This window comes from Nerophis lumbriciformis, linkage group LG35 (assembly GCF_033978685.3).
Source record: "Nerophis lumbriciformis linkage group LG35, RoL_Nlum_v2.1, whole genome shotgun sequence".
NCBI lineage: Eukaryota > Metazoa > Chordata > Actinopteri > Syngnathiformes > Syngnathidae > Nerophis > Nerophis lumbriciformis.
In genome coordinates this window covers 1,179,904-1,202,748 of record NC_084582.2, presented here as the reverse complement: position 1 = coordinate 1,202,748, position 22,845 = coordinate 1,179,904, and the positions used below count along the sequence as shown (strand labels likewise).

The 22,845-nt window shown below is 35.9% G+C and overlaps 1 protein-coding gene across 1 annotated transcript in view; it reads left to right on the top strand.

The window, feature by feature from the left end:
* Positions 1-1,382: 1,382 nt before the first annotated feature.
* The window catches only part of fgf16 (fibroblast growth factor 16), a 61,286-nt gene continuing 39,823 nt past the window's right edge, over positions 1,383-22,845 (top strand). The window contains exon 1 of the mRNA XM_061927823.2: positions 1,383-1,695. Coding sequence (XP_061783807.2) covers positions 1,383-1,695 — 313 coding nt within the window. The remainder of the gene's footprint in view (positions 1,696-22,845) is intronic.

Here is a 22,845-nt window from a genome sequence, read left to right as displayed (position 1 = left end):
TTTTTAAGTACAAAAATAAATACTACAAATTTTTCAAAAATATTACAATAAAAAATATTAGAAAAAAATACTACAATAAAATCATTGTATTGCTCTCATTTAAGTGTCATAAAAAAAAAATATATATATATATATAAATATAATAATAATACATAATAATAATACATAATAATAATAATACATAATAATAATAAATAATAATAATAATAAATAAATAAACAAATAATAATAAATAAATAAAATAACTGTATTGTTCTCATTTAAGTATGGTAAAAATAATGGGGGTTTTTTAAGTACAAAAATAAATACTACTAATTTTTCAAAAATATTACAATAAAAAATATTTGAAAAAAATACTACAATAAAATCATTGTATTGCTCTCATTTAAGTGTCATAAAAAAAAAAATATATATATATAGAAAAATATAATAATAATACATAATAATAATACATAATAATAATAATAATAAATAAATAAACAAATACTAATACATAAATAAAATAACTGTATTGTTCTCATTTAAGTATGGTAAAAATAATGGGGGTTTTTTAAGTACAAAAATAAATACTACTAATTTTTCAAAAATATTACAATAAAAATAATCTAATTTTCCTTATTTCTTGAAGTATTGGAACAAGAATGATTTAAAAATACATACATATATATATATATATATATATATATATATATATATATATATATATATATATATAATTAAAATAACTTTCTGAGGTTTCCAAAGATTAAAAAAACATGTCTTTCTCAATCAGGTGTACAATAAAAGTGTAATAAATCAACCAAATAAAATACAATTATTTTGATGAAATATATTAAGTGGCTGCACTCCTTGTTGGCGCACATTGCAAAGGTTGCGCGAAGGGGCGAGGAAGCACCTGCTTCCAAAGAAGAGGAGGAGAAGTAGGAAGAGGAGGAGGAAGAAGAAGAGGAGGAGGAAGAAGAGGAGGAGGAGAAAAGTCTTGCATGAGAAGCTCCAGTTGCTGGCACTGACACTTGCGCGCCAGCAGCGAGAAAACGCGCACGTTCTTTGCATCATCTTGTCGGGAAAGCAGGAGGTGCGCGCCCTAACGACACACGCAGACTGCGTGGAGTGATGGCGTGTCCTCTCCACAAGGCTTCCACGGCCCACTTCCCTCCTCTCCGTGGAGCTTCCAGGGGGAACTTGTAACAAGTCACAAGTTTGCAGGGAAAAAAGGGCCCACGCATGCACGCAGTGAGGTGCGCGTAAGAAGAAGATGCCAGCCAGGCGTGGCCAGCGTGGAGGATGTATATAATCCACGCGTTTCTTCCATTAGCGCACTTATCACAGGACTTGCTTTGCTCGTCTTCTTCTCCTCGCTTTGCAACCTTTTTTCCCCCCCGATGCTGTCGCTCAACCTGACAGCCGCGCACGCCATGGCGGAGGTGGGGACTTTCGGAGGAGCGCTCGACTTGGATTTACAAAGTTTCCCCGCCTTCGGGAATGTGGCCCTGCAGCCGGAGACCACCACTCCGCCGGGCCTGAGCGAGCGCCTGGGTCAGATAGAAGGGAGGCTCCAGCGGGGGTCGCCCACGGACTTTGGCCACCTCAAAGGCATCCTGAGGCGGCGGCAGCTGTACTGCAGGACCGGCTTCCAGCTGGAGATATTCCCCAATGGGACGGTGCATGGGACCAGGCAGGACCACAGCAGGTTTGGTGCGTGTTTTTACACACTTTATGACAGTGGTTCTTAATAGACATGCCGATAAACGCGTTATAATAGAATATCGGAAATTATCGGTATCGGTTTTTTATTATCGGTATCGGTTTTGTTTTTGTTTTTTTGTTTTAAATTAAATCAACATAAAAAACACAAGATACACTTACAATTAGTGCACCAACCCAAAAAACCTCCCTCCCCCATTCACACTCATTCACACAAAAGGGTTGTTTCTTTCTGTTATTAATATTGTGGTTCCTACATTATATATCAATATATATCAATACAGTCTGCAAGGGATACAGTCCGTAAGCACACATGATTGTGCGTGCTGCTGGTCCACTAATAGTACTAACTTTTAGATAATATCGGCATTATCGGCCGATAAACGCGTTATAATATAATATCGGAAATTATCGGTATCGGTTTTTTATTATCGGTATCGTTTTTTTAATTTTTATTTTTTTATTAAATCAACATAAAAACACAAGATACACTTACAATTAGTGCACCAACCCAAAAAACTTCCCTCCCCCATTCACACTCATTCACACAAAAGGGTTGTTTCTTTCTGTTATTAATATTGTGGTTCCTACATTATATATCAATATATATCAATACAGTCTGCAAGGGATACAGTCCGTAAGCACACATGATTGTGCGTGCTGCTGCTCCACTAATAGTACTAACTTTTAGATAATATCGGCAGGCCGATATTATCGGCCGATAAACGCGTTATAATATAATATCGGAAAGTATCGGTATCGGTTTTTTATTATCAGTATGTTTTTGTTTGTTTTTTTTAAATTAAATCAACATAAAAAACACAAGATACACTTACAATTAGTGCACCAACCCAAAAAACCTCCCTCCCCCATTCACACTCATTCACACAAAAGGGTTGTTTCTTTCTGTTATTAATATTCTGGTTCCTACATTATATATCAATATATATCAATACTAAGGCTGCAGCTAACGATTATTTTTCTATAGATTATTTTTTTGATTAATCTGTTAATCTATAGATTATTTTTTCGATTAATCTATAGATTATTTTTCCTTTTACAAATTATTTTTTTTATTTAAAAAGAAGATGAAAAAATAAATGTAGGCCAGTTTTTTCAAAAGGCATGGCTTTTATTTACAAAAAAAAAAAATGTATGGCCACCCAGTCAACATTGACAACAACATGACAAAATATTCTGTAACAATGTAAACATTTAAAACTTTAAACATTTAACAAAATTAAAAGTAGCGTATTTGCTTTTTAATGTGGAAATATAAAATAAACATCCAGTGCAAATCTTAATATTCTGCAATAGTATAAGCATTTCAAAAGTAAAAGTATTGCTTATTTTGCTTTAAAATGTGCAAAAATAAAGATAAACATTATTTCCTTGAATGCCTCGAATTACTGCCGGGTCAAACTCGTTTCTAAAATAATTAGCGCATGCTTGGCCTTACCGCCGGCTCAGGATTAACGCCGGATCAAACTCGTTTCGCAAGATATTAATTTTATTAGCGCATGTCTGGAATTTTCGCCGGGTCAAACTCGTTTCGCAAAATAATTAGCATATGTCTAGAACTTCCGCTGGGTCAAACTCGTCACGTCATGAGTGACACTTCACCTGTCATCATTTTCAAAATGGAGGAGGCTGATTTCAATCATTTGAAATGGCGTAAAGGGAAGAAGATTAAGAGCTATTCAGTAGGATTTAAGGTCCAAGCTATTGAATATGCTAAAAAGAACAGTAAGCAGCTATGTTTTATTAGTATACCGTAGCTGCGTGTGTCAAATATGAGTCATTAAATGACTCCCGCCTCCTGGTGGTAGAGGGCGCTAGTGATCCTTCTTGCGACTACCGGTACTGCAGAAGACCGGTGCTGCAGAAGAAGACAACAAGCCACAAGAGTGAGCAGTGATCGTTTGCTTGCACTTTTAACATGCAGGATTACATATCTCAAATAAAACAGTTTTCGAAACCGGACTTTCAATGGAAGCAGGAGGTAATACTTAAAGGAATATCTCCATCGAGACAGAGAGACTTTTAAAACTGAAGAAAGATAAGGAAGACTTCTATAAACAAGTTATCGATGCTTTTGATCAGAAGCAGCTGCGCATGGACTCATAAGTAAAGGTAAGACCATAATAACGTTTTTTGTATTAAATGTGCTTTTCATGATGGTATCCTTACATCACTCAAATTTATAAGCGCAGGCCTGAATTTACCCCACGCCTTTTAGTAAGTGCAGGAGTGAGAAGAGGTTTTAAATTAATTAGCGCCCTGGCGGCTATTCAAGTATGCGACGCGTCGACGCACAAAAACGGCGTCGACGTATTTACGTAATCAATGACGTCGACGAGTCGTTTCAGCCTTAATCAATACAGTCTGCAAGGGATACAGTCCGTAAGCACACATGATTGTGCGTGCTGCTGCTCCACTAATAGTACTAACCTTTAACACTTCATTTTACTCATTTTCATTCATTACTAGTTTCTATGTAACTGTTTTTATATTGTTTTACTTTCTTTTTTATTCAAGAAAATGTTTTTAATTCATTTATCTTATTTTATTTTATTAATTTTTTTTAAAAGTACCTTATCTTCACCATACCCGGTTGTCCGAATTAGGCATAATAATGTGTTAATTCCACGACTGTATATATCGGTTGATATCGGTATCGGTAATTAAAGAGTTGGACAATATCGGAATATCGGATATCGGCAAAAAGCCATTATCGGACATCCTTAGTTCTTAACCTTGTTGGAGGTACCGAACCCTTCTTTAGTGAAAATAAAATGGTAACACTTTAGTATGGGGAACATGTTCTATAACAAAGACTTAATTTAGAGTTATTTGGACACTCGGGGAACATATTCTACGTACCGTAATTTTCGGACTATAAATCGCAGTTTTTTTCATAGGAGTGACAGATTGTTTGGTAAATTAGCAGGACTTTTGAGCTATAAATAGGTATTTTATTCTGAAATCAAGCATGATTCAACTTGCAATTCTTGAATTAAGCATCCTTGAGATGTTGCAGAATCTTTAAACAACATTTGGGGTGGGTGAAAACCAAAATACTGTATCTTATTTGATAGTTATTTTTTAAATTTTAACATAGAATGGAATAGAATAGACAAAATATAATTATTCATGTTACATTACAAAAAAAATAAGATTAATCAATAACTAAAAAGAAGTAAATAGCTTTCAAAACTAAGGACATTTCTGGAAATAACATTTTAAATCTCGGCAGATAATTTGAAGCGCATACACCGTGTGGAGCCACTCCCCTAAGGTAATAATAAATATAAAAATAAAATGCATTTCTTGGTATCTTAAGTACAACTGAACAAAAAATGTAAACGCAACACTTTTGCTCCAATTTTTCATGTGTTGAACTCAAAGATCTAAAATGTTATGCACATAAGATTTATTCCTCTCAAATATTGTTCACAAATATGTCTAAATCTGTGTTAGTGAGCATTTCTTCTTTGCCAAGATAATCTATCCCACCTCACAGGTGTGGCATTTCAAGATGATTAAACTGCATGATTACCGTATTTTTCGGACTATAAGTCGCAGTTTTTTTCATAGTTTGGCCGGGGGTGCGACTTATACTCAGGAGCGACTTATTTTGTGAAATTATTAACACATTAGCGTAAAATATCAAATAATATTATTTATCTCATTCACGTAAGAGACTAAACGTATAAGATTTCATGGGATTTAGCGATTAGGAGTGACAGATTGTTTGGTAAACGTATAGCATGTTCTATATGTTATAGTTATTTGAATGACTCTTACCATAATATGTTACGTTAACATACCAGTTGGTTATTTATGCCTCATATAACGTACGCTTATTCAGCCTGTTGTTCACTATTCTTTATTTATTTTAAATTGCCTTTCAAATGTCTATTCTTGGTGTTGGCTTTTATCAAATACATTTCCCCCAAAAATGCGACTTTTTACTCCAGTGCGACTTATATATGTTTTTTTCCTTCTTTATTATGCATTTTCGGCCGGTGCGCCTTATACTCCGGTGCGACTTATACTCCGAAAAATACGGTAATAAAGACTTAATTTAGAGTTATTTGGTTAGGGTTAGGGTCAGGGTTAGAGGGTTAGGGTTATAATAAGGCCATGCCGAATAAGGCATTAATAATTACTTGATAATGACTTGTTAAGAGCCAATATGTTACTAATTTGCATGTTAATAAGCAACTAATTAATGGTGAATATGTTTCCCATAGTAAAGTGTTACCATGTTTTATTACTGGTGCACAAAATGAAGCGTGCATGAACATCACCTTGTTCAAAGAACAAAACCAACACAGTGCATAAACTCACAACAAATGACACACCTGCAAATCAGTCTGACTTCTGCTGTTGTCGTATCCGTAATACGCCGATAGGGAGAAGTTTTTATTCACACGATGAGTCGGGTGTGTTTTGACCTCCGCCGAACCCCTGAGGCCGACTCACCGAACCCCTAGGGTTCCATCGAACCCAGGTTAAGAACCACTGCTCTATGATGGTGCATTGGCTTCAAGGCTTGGGTGTCTGCCGGGGGCCCGTTGAGCAGGGCACATTGTGGCATGAAATGGGTTTGCACGATTCAACATGTGCCAACAAATATCTTATTTCATTCAGTATTCTCAATAGGAATATTTTCTTTTTGGGTGTTGATTTAAAAAGTCATGCAGCAAATGCCGTTCGTCTTAAAAACAAATATAAAATAAATTTAAAAAACATTTTAAAAAATCGAAAAAACTGTTTGTTTTTTTACATTTTAACTAGTTTCAAACTAGTGACCTAACACAAAGCTTTGTCTTTAAATACATACAAAACATTTTTCTAACTTTTTAACAAAATGTATATATATTAAGGTTGCAACTAACAACTAATTTGATAATCGATTAATCTGTCGATTATTACTTCGATTAATCGATTAATAATCGGATAAAAGAGACTATCTACATTTCTATCCTTTCCAGTATTTTATTGAAAAAACAGCATACTGGCACCATACTTATTTTGATTATTGTTTCTCAGCTGTTTGTAAATGTTGCAGTTTATAAATAATAAAAAATATTAAAACAATAATAGATGGATCCAACGAATCGATGACTAAATTAATCGCCAACTATTTTTATAATAGATTTTAATTGATTTAATCGATTAGTTGTGTATATATATATATATATATATTAGGGCTGCAACTAACAACTAATTTGATAATCGATTAATCTGTCGATTATAACTTCGATTAATAATCGAATAAAATGGACAAACTACATTTCTATCCTTTCTAGTATTTTATTGAAAAAAAAACAGCATACTGGCACCATACTTATTTTGATTATTGTTTCTCCCTAATATGTATATATATATATATATATATATATATATATATATATATATATATATATATATATATATATATATATATATATATATATATATATAGTTGTCTTATATTTGGGGTTTAAAAGACAAATGACAAGTGAAAGCTTTTCACCCTGTCACTTACACACAAACAAGCACGCACGCACGCACACACACACACACACACACACACACTCACGCACACACACACACGCATGCACGCACAAACGCACACAAAACAGAGAAAGGTAGCTAAAAAAATGCAGCTAAGAAAAATTTTTTTTTTGAAAAAGTATTTTTCCAAAAACAGGTGTAACTACAATACATTATCAATGATCAGTCAGAGCTTTTCTTCCTGTCACTTACGCACACCCTCAACAGAGAAAGATATCTAAAAAATGGGGATTGGCTAAGAAAAACATTTTGTTTGTAAAAGTATTTTTCCAAAAACAGGTGTAACTAGAATACAGTATCAATTACCAGTCAGAGCTTTTCTTCCGGTCGCTTACGCACACACTCAACAGAGAAAGATATCTGAAAAAAAAGGGGGGAGTGGCTAAGAAAAACATTTTGTTTGTAAAAGTATTTTTCCAAAAACAGGTGTAACTAGAATACAGTATCAATTACCAGTCAGAGCTTTTCTTTCGGTCGCTTCCAACAGAGAAAGATATCTAAAAAAAGGGGGAGTGGCTAAGAAATACATTTTGTTTGTAAAAGTATTTTTCCAAAAACAGGTGTAACTACAATACAGTATCAATGACCAGTCAGAGCTTTTCTTCCTGTCACTTACGCACACCCTCAACAGACAAATATATCTAAAAAATTGGGAGTGGCTAAGAAAAACATTTTGTTTGTAAAAGTATTTTTCCAAAAACAGGTGTAACTACAATACAGTATTAATGACCAGTCAGAGCTTTTCTTCCTGTCACTTACGCACGCACACACCAGAGAAATGTAGCTAAAAAATAGGGAGTGGCCAAGAAAATATTTTGTCTGTAAAAAGTATTTTTCAAAAGAAAAGGTGCTGGCCTCTTATATTCATGTGACTATAATATTAATGACCAGTCAGAGCTTTTCTTCCTGTCTCTTATGCACACACACACAACAGAGAAAGATAGCTAAAAAAAACAACTGTCGAGCAGCTTAGAAAAGTACTTTGTCTGAAATAGTATGTTTCCAAAAACAGGTGCTGGCATCTTATATTTGTGTCACTACAATATTAGTGACCTGTCAGAGCTTTTCTTCCTGTCTCTTATGCACACACACACAACAGAGAAAGATAGCTATAAAAAAAAACTGTCGAGCAGCTTAGAAAAATACTTTGTCTGAAATAGTATGTTTCCAAAAACAGGTGCTGGCATCTTATATTTGTGTCACTACAATATTAGTGACCTGTCAGAGCTTTTCTTCCTGTCTCTTATGCACACACACACAACAGAGAAAGATAGCTATAAAAAAAAACTGTCGAGCAGCTTAGAAAAATACTTTGTCTGAAATAGTATGTTTCCAAAAACAGGGGCTGGCATCTTATATTTGTGTCACTACAATATTAGTGACCAGTCAGAGCTTTTCTTCCTGTCTCTTAAGCACACACACACACAACAGAGAAATATAGCGATAAAAAAAACTGTCGAGCAGCTTAGAAAAATACTTTGTCTGAAATAGTATGTTTCCAAAAACAGGTGCTGGCATCTTATATTTGTGTCACTACAATATTAGTGACCTGTCAGAGCTTTTCTTCCTGTCTCTTATGCACACACACACAACAGAGAAAGATAGCTATAAAAAAAAACTGTCGAGCAGCTTAGAAAAATACTTTGTCTGAAATAGTATGTTTCCAAAAACAGGTGCTGGCATCTTATATTTGTGTCACTACAATATTAGTGACCTGTCAGAGCTTTTCTTCCTGTCTCTTATGCACACACACACAACAGAGAAAGATAGCTATAAAAAAAAACTGTCGAGCAGCTTAGAAAAATACTTTGTCTGAAATAGTATGTTTCCAAAAACAGGTGCTGGCATCTTATATTTGTGTCACTACAATATTAGTGACCTGTCAGAGCTTTTCTTCCTGTCTCTTATGCACACACACACAACAGAGAAAGATAGCTATAAAAAAAAACTGTCGAGCAGCTTAGAAAAATACTTTGTCTGAAATAGTATGTTTCCAAAAACAGGGGCTGGCATCTTATATTTGTGTCACTACAATATTAGTGACCAGTCAGAGCTTTTCTTCCTGTCTCTTAAGCACACACACACACAACAGAGAAATATAGCGATAAAAAAAACTGTCGAGCAGCTTAGAAAAATACTTTGTCTGAAATAGTATGTTTCCAAAAACAGGTGCTGGCATCTTATATTTGTGTCACTACAATATTAGTGACCTGTCAGAGCTTTTCTTCCTGTCTCTTATGCACACACACACAACAGAGAAAGATAGCTATAAAAAAAAACTGTCGAGCAGCTTAGAAAAATACTTTGTCTGAAATAGTATGTTTCCAAAAACAGGTGCTGGCATCTTATATTTGTGTCACTACAATATTAGTGAACTGTCAGAGCTTTTCTTCCTGTCACACACACACACACACACACACACACACACACACACACACACACACACACACACACACACACACACACACACACACACACACACACACACACACACGAGAGAAGTGGCTAAAAAAAACCAGAACTTGTTGAGTAGCTAAGAAAAATATTTTGTCTAAAAAAACAGTTGTCTTATAATAAAAACATTTTGTGCAAAGATTGCAACCTAATGAGGTCTTTGCTAGTGCAGGAAGTCCTTTTCCTTTCATTTGACCAGGAATAAAAACTCATTCACATTGAAATCTCTTTTGTAAGAGTGACCTGGCTAAGAGGGCAGCAAACACAAGTTTCATAAATATATAAAAACAAGTACAACGCCCAATAGAAACAGTTTCTCGATTCTTTAAAATGGATTGACATTCCCCCAAAGTGATGAGTTCAGGTAACCTCAGATTTTTCTGTGAGTCATACCATGACCATGGAGCAGCAAATCTGATGCCTTTTTTTTTTTTTTTTTTTTTTTTTTACTGAGACTTGTGTTGGCTCCAGGAACCAAAACGCCAAGGATGTCCTGTGACCTTAAACTGTAGCGACTGGAGTCTCCACACAAAAAAGAACACAAATAAGGAGGAACCAGACCAAGAGGTGATTTATATACAAAACCCAAAACCAGTGAAGTTGGCATGTTGTGTAATTGGTAAATAAAAACAGAATACAATGATTTGCAAATCCTTTTCAACTTATATTCAATTGAATAGACTGCAAAGACAAGATATTTAATGTTCGAACTAAGAAACTTTTTTTTTTTTGGCAAATAGTCATTAACTTGGAATTTAATGGCAGCAACACATTGCAAAAAAGTTGGCACAGGGTCATTTTTACCACTGTGTTACATGGCCTTTCCTTTTAACAATATTTAGGAAATGAGGAGACCAATTTTTGAAGCTTCTCAGGTGGAATTCTTTCCCATTCTTGCTTGATGTACAGCTTAAGTTGTTCAACAGTCCGGGGGTCTCCGTTGTGGTATTTTAGGCTTCATAATGCGCCACGCATTTTCAATGGGAGACAGGTCTGAACTACAGGCAGGCCAGTCTAGTACCCGCAACTCTTTTACTATGAAGCCACACTGTTGTAACACGTGGCTTGGCATTGTCTTGCTGAAATAAGCAGGGGCGTCCATCAGAAAGTTGCTTGGATGGCAATATATGTTGCTCCAAAAGCTGTATGTACAAACCCCGTTTCCATATGAGTTGGGAAATTGTGTTAGATGTAAATATAAACGGAATACAATGATTTGCAAATCTTTTTCAACCCATATTCAACTGAATGCACTACAAAGACAACATATTTGATGTTCAAATTCATAAACTTTTTTTTTTTTTTTGCAAATAATAATTAACTTAGAATTTCATGGCTGCAACACGTGCCAAAGTAGTTGGGAAAGGGCATGTTCACCACTGTGTTACATCACCTTTTCTTTTAACAACACTCAATAAACGATTGGGAACTGAGTAAAATAATTATTAAAGCTTTGAAAGTGGAATTCTCTCCCATTCTTGTTTTATGTATAGCTTCAATCATTCAACTCCGCTGTCGTATTTTACGCTTCATAATGCGCCACACATTTTCGATGGGAGACAGGTCTGGACTGCAGGCGGGCCAGGAAAGTACCCGCACTCTTTTTTTACGAAGCCACGCTGTTGTAACACGTGCTGAGTGCGGCTTGGCATTGTCTTGCTGAAATAAGCAGGGGCGTCCATGGTAACATTGCTTGGATGGCAACATATGTTGTTCCAAAACCTGTATGTACCTTTCAGCATTAATGGTGCCTTCACAGATGTGTAAGTTACCCATGCCTTGGGCACTAATATGAACATTTTCCAATTCGAACGTTAAGTGTCTTTTCTTTGCAGTCTATTCAATTGAATATAAGTTGAAAAGGATTTGCAAATCATTGTATTCTGTTTTTATTAATGATTTACACAACGTGCCAACTTCACTGGTTTTGGGGTTTGTATAAAAAGCATCCATCGAGAAAATCTGCCGAGTGACAAAGGTGGACAGTTGTGTACAAAATTCAATGCTGGACAAAGTCGCCACAACCTGTAATAAAACGTAAAGCAGTTATAGAGTGTTGTTTTCACGATACTTTTCTAAATAAAGGGGACCACAAAAAAATGGCATTATTGGTTTTATTTTAACAAAAAATCTTCGGGTACATTAAACATATGTTTATTATTGCAAGTTTGTCCTTAAATAAAACAGTGAACATACTAGACAACTTGTCTTTTACTATGGACTGGACCCTTACTATTATGTTGGATCCACTATGGACTGGACTCTTACTATTATGTTAGATCCACTATGGACTGGACTCTTACTATTATGTTAGATCCACTATGGACTGGACTCTTACTATTCTGTTGGATCCACTATGGACTGGACTCTTACTATTATGTTAGATCCACTATGGACTGGACTCTTACTATTCTGTTGGATCCACTATGGACTGGACTCTTACTATTATGTTGGATCCAATATGGACTGGACTCTTACTATTCTGTTGGATCCACTATGGACTGGACTCTTACTATTATGTTAGATCCACTATGGACTGGACTCTCTCACTATTATGTTAGATCCACTATGGACTGGACTCTCACACTATTATGTTAGATCCACTATGGACTGGACTCTTACTATTATGTTAGATCCACTATGGACTGGACTATTACTATTATGTTAGATCCACTATGGACTGGACTCTCACTATTATGTTAGATCCACTATGGACTGGACTCTCACCATTATGTTAGATCCACTATGGACTGGACTCTCACTATTATGTAAGATCCACTATGGACTGGACTTTTACTATTATGTTAGATCCACTATGGACTGGACTCTTACTATTCTGTTGGATCCACTATGGACTGGACTCTTACTATTATGTTAGATCCACTATGGACTGGACTCTTACTATTATGTTAGATCCACTATGGACTGGACTCTTACTATTATGTTAGATCCACTATGGACTGGACTCTTACTATTCTGTTGGATCCACTATGGACTGGACTCTTACTATTCTGTTAGATCCACTATGGACTGGACTCTCACAATATTATGTCAGACCCACTCGACATCCATTGCATTTGGTCTCCCAAATGCAGTAACATATTGTGTCATTTATTTTATTTACCTATTATTTTGTCAACATTAATAAGGACAAGTGGTAGAAAATTATTTATTAATCTACTTACTTTCTTTTTAAACATGTTCTGTCTACACTTTTATTAGAATGTAATAATCATTTATTCTTCTGTTGTTTGGATACTTTACATTAGTTTTTGGATGATACCACACATTTGGGTATCAATCCGATACCAAGTAGTTACAGGATCATACATTGATCATATTCAAAGTCCTCATGTGTCCAGGGACATATTTCCTGAGTTTGTAAACATAATATAGATTTTCCAAAAAAGAAAGAAGATGTGATGCCAAAAAATATCGACGTAATCATAGTACAGTCGACTAGATACGTGCCTGTACTTAGTATCATTACAGTGGATGTTAGGTGGCATTTGTTTACATTTTGATGCAGGGATTCATGCGTACGTTTCAGAGGCGGTATAGTACCGAAAATGATTCATTAGTATCGCACTACTATACTAATACCGGTATACCGTACAACCCTATTATAGAGTAGCCAGTTTTTTTAAATAAGTGTCGGGTGCAGTTAAAGTTAAAGTTAAAGTAGCAATGATTGTCACACACACACGAGGTGTGGTGAAATGTGTCCTCTGCATTTGACCCATCCCTGTGATCACCCCCTGGGAGGTGAGGGGAGCAGTGAGCAGCAGTGGTGATTCAACCCCTAATTCCAACCCTTGATGCTGAGTGCCAAGCAGGGAGGTAATGGCTCCCATTTTTATAGACTTTGGTATGACTCGGCCGGGGTTTGAACTCACAACCTACCCATCTCAGGGCGGACACTCTAACACAGTGGTTATTAACCTTGTTGGAGTTACCGAACCCCAACAGTTTCATATGCGCATTCACCGAACCCTTCTTTAGTGAAAAATAAAATGGTGTTGTTTTTCAAATTCAAGACAAAGTTATATGTTTTTGGTAACACTTTAGTATGGGGAACATATTCTAAGTAACAAAGACTTAATTTAGAGTTATTTGGACACTAGAAGAACATATTCTAAGTAATAAAGACTTAATTTAGAGTTATTTGGACACTAGGGGAACATATTCTAAGTAACAAAGACTTAATTTAGAGTTATTTGGACACTAGAAGAACATATTCTAAGTAATAAAGACTGAATTTAGAGTTATTTGGACACTAGGAGAACATATTCTAAGTAACAAAGACTTAATTTAGAGTTATTTGGACACTAGAAGAACATATTCTAAGTAATAAAGACTGAATTTAGAGTTATTTGGACACTAGGGGAACATATTCTAAGTAACAAAGACTTAATTTAGAGTTATTTGGACACTAGGGGAACATATTCTAAGTAACAAAGACTTAATTTAGAGTTATTTGGACACTAGGGGAACATATTCTAAGTAATGAAGGCTAAATTTAGAGTTATTTGGACACTAGAAGAACATATTCTAAGTAATAAAGACTTAATTTAGAGTTATTTGGACACTAGGGGAACATATTCTAAGAAATAAAGACTTAATTTAGAGTTATTTGGACACTAGGGGAACATATTCTAAGTAATAAAGACTTAATTTAGAGTCATTTGGACACTAGAGGAACATATTCTAAGTAATAAAGACTTAATTTAGAATTATTTGGACACTAGGGGAACATATTCTAAGTAATAAAGACTTAATTTAGTTATTTGGACACTAGGGGAACATATTCTAAGTAACAAAGACTTAATTTAGAGTTATTTGGACACTAGGGGAACATATTCTAAGTAATGAAGGCTAAATTTAGAGTTATTTGGACACTAGAAGAACATATTCTAAGTAATAAAGACTTAATTTAGAGTTATTTGGACACTAGGGGAACATATTCTAAGAAATAAAGACTTAATTTAGAGTTATTTGGACACTAGGGGAACATATTCTAAGTAATAAAGACTTAATTTAGAGTCATTTGCACACTAGAGGAACATATTCTAAGTAATAAAGACTTAATTTACCGGTAGAGTTATTTGGACACTAGGGGAACATATTCTAAGTAATAAAGACTTAATTTAGAGTTATTTGAACACTAGGGGAACATATTCTAAGCAATAAAGACTTAATTTAGAGTTATTTGGACACTAGGTGAACATATTCTAAGTAATAAAGACTACATTTAGAGTTATTTGGACACTAGTAGAACATATTCTAAGTAATAAAGACTTAATTTAGAGTTATTTGGACACTAGGGGAACATATTTTAAGTAATAAAGACTTAATTTAGAGTTATTTGGACACTAGGGGAACATATTCTAAGTAATGAAGGCTAAATTTAGAGTTATTTGGACACTAGAAGAACATATTCTAAGTAATAAAGACTTAATTTAGAGTTATTTGGACACTAGGGGAACATATTCTAAGAAATAAAGACTTAATTTAGAGTTATTTGGACACTAGAAGAACATATTCTAAGTAATAAAGACTTAATTTAGAGTCATTTGGACACTAGAGGAACATATTCTAAGTAATAAAGACTTAATTTAGAGTTATTTGGACACTAGGTGAACATATTCTAAGTAATAAAGACTAAATTTAGAGTTATTTGGACACTAGAAGAACATATTCTAAGTAATAAAGACTTCATTTAGAGTTATTTGGACACTAGGGGAACATATTCTAAGTAATAAAGACTTAATTTAGAGTTATTTGGACACTAGGGGAACATATTCTAAGTAATAAAGACTTAATTTAGAGTTATTTGGACACTAGGGGAACATATTCTAAGTAATAAAGACTAAATTTAGAGTTATTTGGACACTAGAACAACATATTCTAATAATAAAGACTAAATTTAGAGTTAGTTGGACACTAGGGGAACATATTCTAAGTAATAAAGACTTAATTTAGAGTTATTTGGACACTAGGGGAACATATTCTAAGTAATAAAGACTTAATTTAGAGTTATTTGGACACTAGGTGAACATATTCTAAGTAATAAAGACTAAATTTAGAGTTATTTGGACACTAGAAGAACATATTCTAAGTAATAAGGACTTAATTTAGAGTTATTTGGACACTAGGGGAACATATCCTAAGTAATAAAGACTTAATTTAGAGTTATTTGGACACTAGGGGAACATATTCTAAGTAATAAAGACTAAATTTAGAGTTATTTGGACACTAGGGGAACATATTCTAAGTAATAAAGACTTAATTTAGAGTTATTTGGACACTAGGGGAACATATTCTAAGTAATAAAGACTAAATTTAGAGTTAGTTGGACACTAGGGGAACATATTCTAAGTAATAAAGACTTAATTTAGAGTTATTTGGACACTAGGTGAACATATTCTAAGTAATAAAGACTAAATTTAGAGTTATTTGGATACTAGAAGAACATATTCTAAGTAATAAAGACTTAATTTAAAGTTATTTGGACACTAGGGGAACATATTCTAAGTAATAAAGACTTAATTTAGAGTTATTTGGACACTAGGGGAACATATTCTAAGTAATAAAGACTTAATTTAGAGTTATTTGGACACTAGGGGAACATATTCTAAGTAATAGTAATGGGGCGGTGTAGCTCGGTTGGTAGAGTGGCCGTGCCATCAACTTGAGGGTTGCAGGTTCGATCCCCGCTTCCGCCATCCTAGTCACTGCCGTTGTGTCCTTGGGCAAGACACTTTACCCACCTGCTCCCAGTGCCACCCACACTGGTTTAAATGTAACTTAGATATTGGGTTTTCACTATGTAAAGCGCTTTGAGTCACTAGAGAAAAGCGCTATATAAATATAATTCACTTCACTTCACTTCACACTAATAAAGACTAAATTTAGAGTTATTTGGATACCAGAAGAACATATTCTAAGTAATAAAGACTTAATTTAGAGTTATTTGGACACTAGGGGAACATATTCTAAGTAATAAAGACTTAATTTAGAGTTATTTGGTTAGGGTTAGGGTCAGGGTTAGAGGGTTAGGGTTATAATAAGGCCATGCCGAATAAGGCATTAATAAGTACTTAATAATGACTAGTTAAGAGCCAATATGTTACTAATTTGCATGTTAATAAGCAACTAATTAATGGTGAATATCTTCCCCATACTAAAGTGTTACCATGTTTTTTTACTGGTGCACAAAATGAAGCGTGCATGAACATCACCTTGTTCAAACAACAAAACCAACACAGTGCATAAACTCACAACAAATGACACACCTGCAAATCAGTCTGACTTCTGCTGTTGTCGTATCCGTAATACGCCGATAGGGAGAAGTTTGTATTTACACGATGAGTCGGGTGTGTCTGGACCTCCGCCGAACCGCTGAGGTCGACTCACCGAACCCCTAGGGTTCCATCGAACCCAGGTTAAGAACCACTGCTCTAACCAGTAGGCCACTGAGTAGGTGCATTCATAAAAAATAAGTCTCCATACAAGCAAAGGCAAAAAAGTGGTCAAAATCAAGCGTTTTCTAACTTGTAGGGAAAAACAGGACTTTTAAAAAACAGATTTTTTCATGTGTGATTTAAAACACAACCAACCTCCAAGCACTTATGTGTCGTGGCCATTTCTAGTTCAACCCGAAGAGCAGTTCCAACACGGCTGATTGCCAATTAAAGGAAGACCCACCGGTGTCAAGTCCCTGGTGAATATTGTGCCGTGCGTCACACCTTAATCCCCTTTGTGCATGGGCCGCAGGTGTCGCCGCAAACAAGCCCGCGCTGCAGGTTGCAGACCCGTCTCGTTCACACACAAAGCACGCAGGTGCGCGCCCCAGCGGAATGACGCTGGCTCCCATGCTGCGTGAGCCTCTCCCCCCCCCCCCCCCCCCCCAAGAAAAAACAGGCGCACGCTGCAAAAAGTCAGTGTTCAAAAACAAGTAAAAATTAGCGATGGACGGGACCGACTTTGAGGGCTAATAAAATCCAAACCGGAGCAGTAATTAAAACTCTTTCATCAACTTTTAATCAGAAGGGTTCAATCTCTCTCCTGTGCTAATTTGAAGCCGACACGACAAACGCGCTCAGAGGAGATAATGTTTGAAAAAAGGTGACTGTTTTTACTCAACTTTTGTTTTGAAGGGGGAATTGCAAACTTCCTGTTGATTTTTGCTGGCGGTTGTCAGTGTATGAAATCTAGGTCTAAGTGAGACCTCCTACTGGGAGTTAGAGGCAGTTGTGTCTGTGTTTTCTTCCTAGGAGGCGCTAGAGCGCAATTTTGAGTTTTGGGGTTTGGGTTTTTAATTAGATCACAATTTTTGCCAGTCCTGATGTGTGTGTCCAATTTGGTGAGTTTTGAAGCATGTTAAGGGGGTCAAATTACAGCTCAAAGAGGCTGCGGTATAATAATAAAACGCTAGAAATTCAATAGGGTCTTCTGTCCCAAAGGGACTCGGTCCCTAAAAATACAAAAATTTGTGGTATTTTATTTGAACTAAGCAAAATTATCTGCCAATAGAACAAGAAAATTTGGCTTGTCAAGACTTTCCAAAACAAGTAAAACTAGTCCTAAGTGTCCCAATACGTTTGTCAAGTTTTAGAAGTGTCCCAAAACTTTTTTCCAGTGTAAGTGTCCCAATACTTTTGTCCAGTGGTAGTCCTAAGTGTCCAAATACTTTAGTCAACTTTTAGTGCGAAGTGTCCCAATACTTTTGTCCAGTTTTCGTCGTAAGTGTCCCAATACTTTTGTCCAGTTTTAGTCCTAAGTATCCCAATACTTTTGTCCAGTGGTAATCCGAAGTGTCCCAATACTTATGTCAAGTTGTAGTCCTAAGTGTCCCAATACTTTTGTCAAGTTTTAGCCACAAGTGTCCCAATACTTTTGTCCAGTTTTAGTCCTAAGTGTCCCCATGCTTTTGTCAAGTTTTAGTCCAAAGTGTCCCAATACTTTTGTCAAGTTTAGGCGTAAGTGTCCCAATACTTTTATCCAGTGTAAGTGTCCCAAAACTTTTGTCCAGTGGTAGTCCTAAGTGTCCCAATACTTTTGTCAGGTTGTAGTCCTAAGTGTCCCAATACTTGTGTCCAGTGTAAGTGTCCAAATATTTTTGTCCAGTGTAAGTGTCCCAAAACTTTTGTCCAGTGGTAGTCTTAAGTGTCCCAATACTTTTGTCTACTTTTAGTCCGAAGTGTCCCAATACTTTTGTTCAGTGGTAGTCCTAAGTGTTCCAATACTTTTGCAAGTTGTAGTCCTAAGTGTCCCAATACTTTTGTCCAGTGTAAGTGTCCTAAGCGTCAATGAACCCAAAAATACCTTAAAATAAGTATATTCTCACTAATAACAAGTGGTAGAAAAAAAAATTTGACCTTTTTGCTCAATATGTTGAAATATATTCTTAAATGAAGTAAATGCTAGTGCCATTATCTTGACATTATGATATGCGCTCGGCATTACATTTCTTGAAACCAGCAAACTTATACTAAAAACTAATTTATTGTTCTTAATGGAAAGGCAACAAGGCAAGCGCTTGTTACTCTCGGGGTCTCCTAGCCGCTCAGGGAAATCATATGGTCTAAAAATGCATTTTTCCATCGACAACATGACATCATCGCGCCAAGTGCGTGCTCTTTCAGTCAATTAGTGCGCATATATACAGCCTGGCCCCCGGCCAAACATTTTTTAATTGGAATTTTGAAGAATTTATCTGAATGTGCATGAACTATTTCTGTTCAAAATAGTTAGAAATGTTAAATGTTTAAATATTAACTGTCAGTTTACTGTACTGTGCCAACTGTACTACTATATGAGTACCTGTTTTCTATTGTTTCATTGAAAATAAAACAGCAAAGTCCATTTGGCTGTCATCCGTTTTAATTATGAGACACAATTGTGTCAAAGTCATGATTTTTTTTATTTCATGCTTGAAATAAGAAATGATTACTTAAAAAAAGTAGTTTTTGTCAGGACTTGGACTATGGCGTAGTTTGTTCTCCCGTGGTGCAAATGAACATTTGGACCAGACATGGCGGGAAGGTGAAGACATGATTTATTTAAACACTATAACTACAAAAAGAACAAACTAAAGGTGCGCACAAGGCGGAAGTACAAACTTGACAAATGAAACCAATACTTGCACGTGGGCAAAAAAAAACTAAGGACATGAACAAAATTCGCTAACTGTGGCATGAATAGAAACAACTTACTTGGACATGGCATGAAGTGCGCAGAGGTAAACAAAGTGTGAAGCAGAGAGTCAGGGGTGTGATGTCGCCAGGGAGACTTCCTGGCAACAATGGATTTAAATAATAGTGACATGATTAAAGACAGGTGCGTGAGTCGTGAGGGCAGGTGAAAACTAATGGGTTGCTATGGTGACAAACAAGAGTGCACAATGAGTCCAAACGTAGAACAGGTGAAACTAATGGGTAACCATGGAAACAAGACAAGGAAGTGAAAAGACAGAAACTAAAGAGTCCAATAACTAAACAAAACAAAACATTATTACACAGACATGACAGTTTTATACTTGTGAGTGTTGATGACACAGCTTTGCAACGGTTGATATTCTAGTTTCAAGCATGTTTTACTCAATATAGGTCATCAAATCTCAGCAACAAACTGTAATATCTTACTGAGATCATTTAGGACCAAAACACTTAAAACAAGTAAAACACTGTAAAATAAAATCTGCTTAGTGAGAAGAATGATCTTATCAGACAGAAAATAAGCAAATATCACCCTTATTTGAGATATTTCATCTTACTTCATACCTGCCAACTTTTGAAATCAGAAAAACCTAGTAGCCAGGGTCCAGGGGCCGCAGGCCCCGGTAGGTCCAGGACAAAGTCCTGGTGGGGGGTTCAGCTTCGCCCCCCGACGCAAAATGATTGATTGCATTCAGACAGGTTAAAATGTTGCTAAAACCATCACTTTTCTATCAGTCACAGTGACTTTTCAAAACAAAAATATTACAGCAAAAATAATATGGGTTGATTGACATGTTTATTCTGTAAGCTAACTTCAATAGTTTGAAATTATTTTGACAGTTAATGCCAGTTATCCTGTCAACCTTTCACAAGACTTCAATTTGTTCATTGAAAGTATAAACAGTATAAACACTTTTTACAGTAAACAAATGGTAAAACAGTACTAAACAATTCCATTAAAAAAAAAAATTGGTGTCATTATTAACTTTCTGTCCAAGCTTGTATAATCTACTGCCTTGTTCAATTGTAAAAAATATTCTGTGCCTAAAATTCACATTTCTATCACAATTATCATACTGCAAACATGGTAAGCTAACTTCATTAAAATTAATAGTCCTGTCAATAGCATGGAATTACAATTCAAATGTAGTTTTTTTGTAAGCCTTTCAAAAGACTTCAAAATATGAAAAATGAATGAAAATTAATTGAAGCCATCAGACACTTGAAAAGTGGCACATCACATCTCTAATGTAATCATTTGAACTTTTCAACAGAAATAGCACTGCAAAAATATTAAGGACATACTTCTGTATTTTGGTAGTTATGCTGTCAACATTTAACAAGATTTCTTCAACTTGGACTTGAAAGCATAAATAGTATAAACACTTTTAACAGTATAACAGTACTAAACAATTCCAATAGATAACATTGGTGTCATTACCTTTTTGTGGCTAAAATCCAAATGTATTCTATCAGATTGATCATACTGCAAAAATGATATGGTAACTTTATGATAAGTTTACTTGAAGTGGCATAAAACACTGAAAGTGATTGTTCCTATAACCCCTTTGTTTCAAATGTTTGTTCCACTTGTGGCAGTCGGGCACCAGCATACCGTCTTTGACAACTTGAAGTGGCATAAAACACTGAAAGTGATTGTTCCTATAACCCCTTTGTTTTAAATGTTTTATGCCACTTCAAGTTGTCAAAGACGTGCTATGAAATACAGCCGATAGGATTGCGCACCAAACACGAAGCAAGGCCAAAGAGCATGCATGGTGCAGGAGAACAAAGGACTTCTTTCATTTAAGGTTTGTGATAAACCATCAAACTCATTCGTTAAAAGGACTCTATAGTAATATAAAGCGAGTTTTTCTGGACATTATCATGCAAGAGAAGTTTATTTTTGGGACCGCGATCACCGCGTAATGATTTTTAAAGGTTGCATTACAAACATTTAACTGTCCCATGTGATCAGCCAGTGCGATTGGAAGTCCATGCTCAATTATTGCCTCCGTAAATAAAACTTTGGCATTTATCACATCCAAAGAATCTGTTTGGGCGACGAAAAACGTTGAAAGGTTTCCACTTGTATCGCTATCAACGGCATTAGACTTGTGTTTTTTTGTCCCAACGTGGTCTTTTACATCGCTAATTCCTCCGTGTCCGATCGAAAAATCTCGTCTGCACAAGGTGCAATTGGCGTAGTTTTCACCCTTTTTGGAACGGATAATTATTCCCGGATAGGCTTTTGAATATTCTTCACGGAATGACTGCAGTTTTCTTTTCGGTTTAAGACTCGTTTTGCGATTTTTCTCCGGCTGATTCCATGATCGTTCGCTCGTTTGGAAACAAACGGTGCCTCGTGCTTGGCAGCGGCGCTATAAATAGCCTCGCGCATGGCATTAGGAATGGCTCGATAGGAAGTTACGGGAAGCAGTGTCGATTGTCATTGTTGTTACGCGATTTCGTGAATAAAACTTTTTAAAAAAATTATTTTTTTTAATTAATGAAAAACCGTATTTTTTATCACTGCAACCGTAACCCGGAATAGGTTGATGAAAACCGTACTAATTACGGGAAAACCGGAGTAGTTGGCAGGTATGTTACTTAGATTTCAGTTTCTGCAGTGCAGAGGATGGGTGGTCCTGGTGTCGGCCTCTGGCTCGACTTAGCGTTCAAGATGCGAGCTCTTTGTCGGACGTGGCTCTGATTAAAAAGGCACGCCGTCAGTGTTTGGCATGCCGCGTGAGCTCGGGGGAAGATGGGGTCCAGGTGGCCGCACGCCGGACTCTGCCAGCTGGATCCTCTCCGACTACTAACTTCTGCATCGCGGCGTCCTGGCTTGTCGTTTGACTGTCCCCCGCCCTCAGACGTGCACGTACGCCGCACCAGAGCTTCC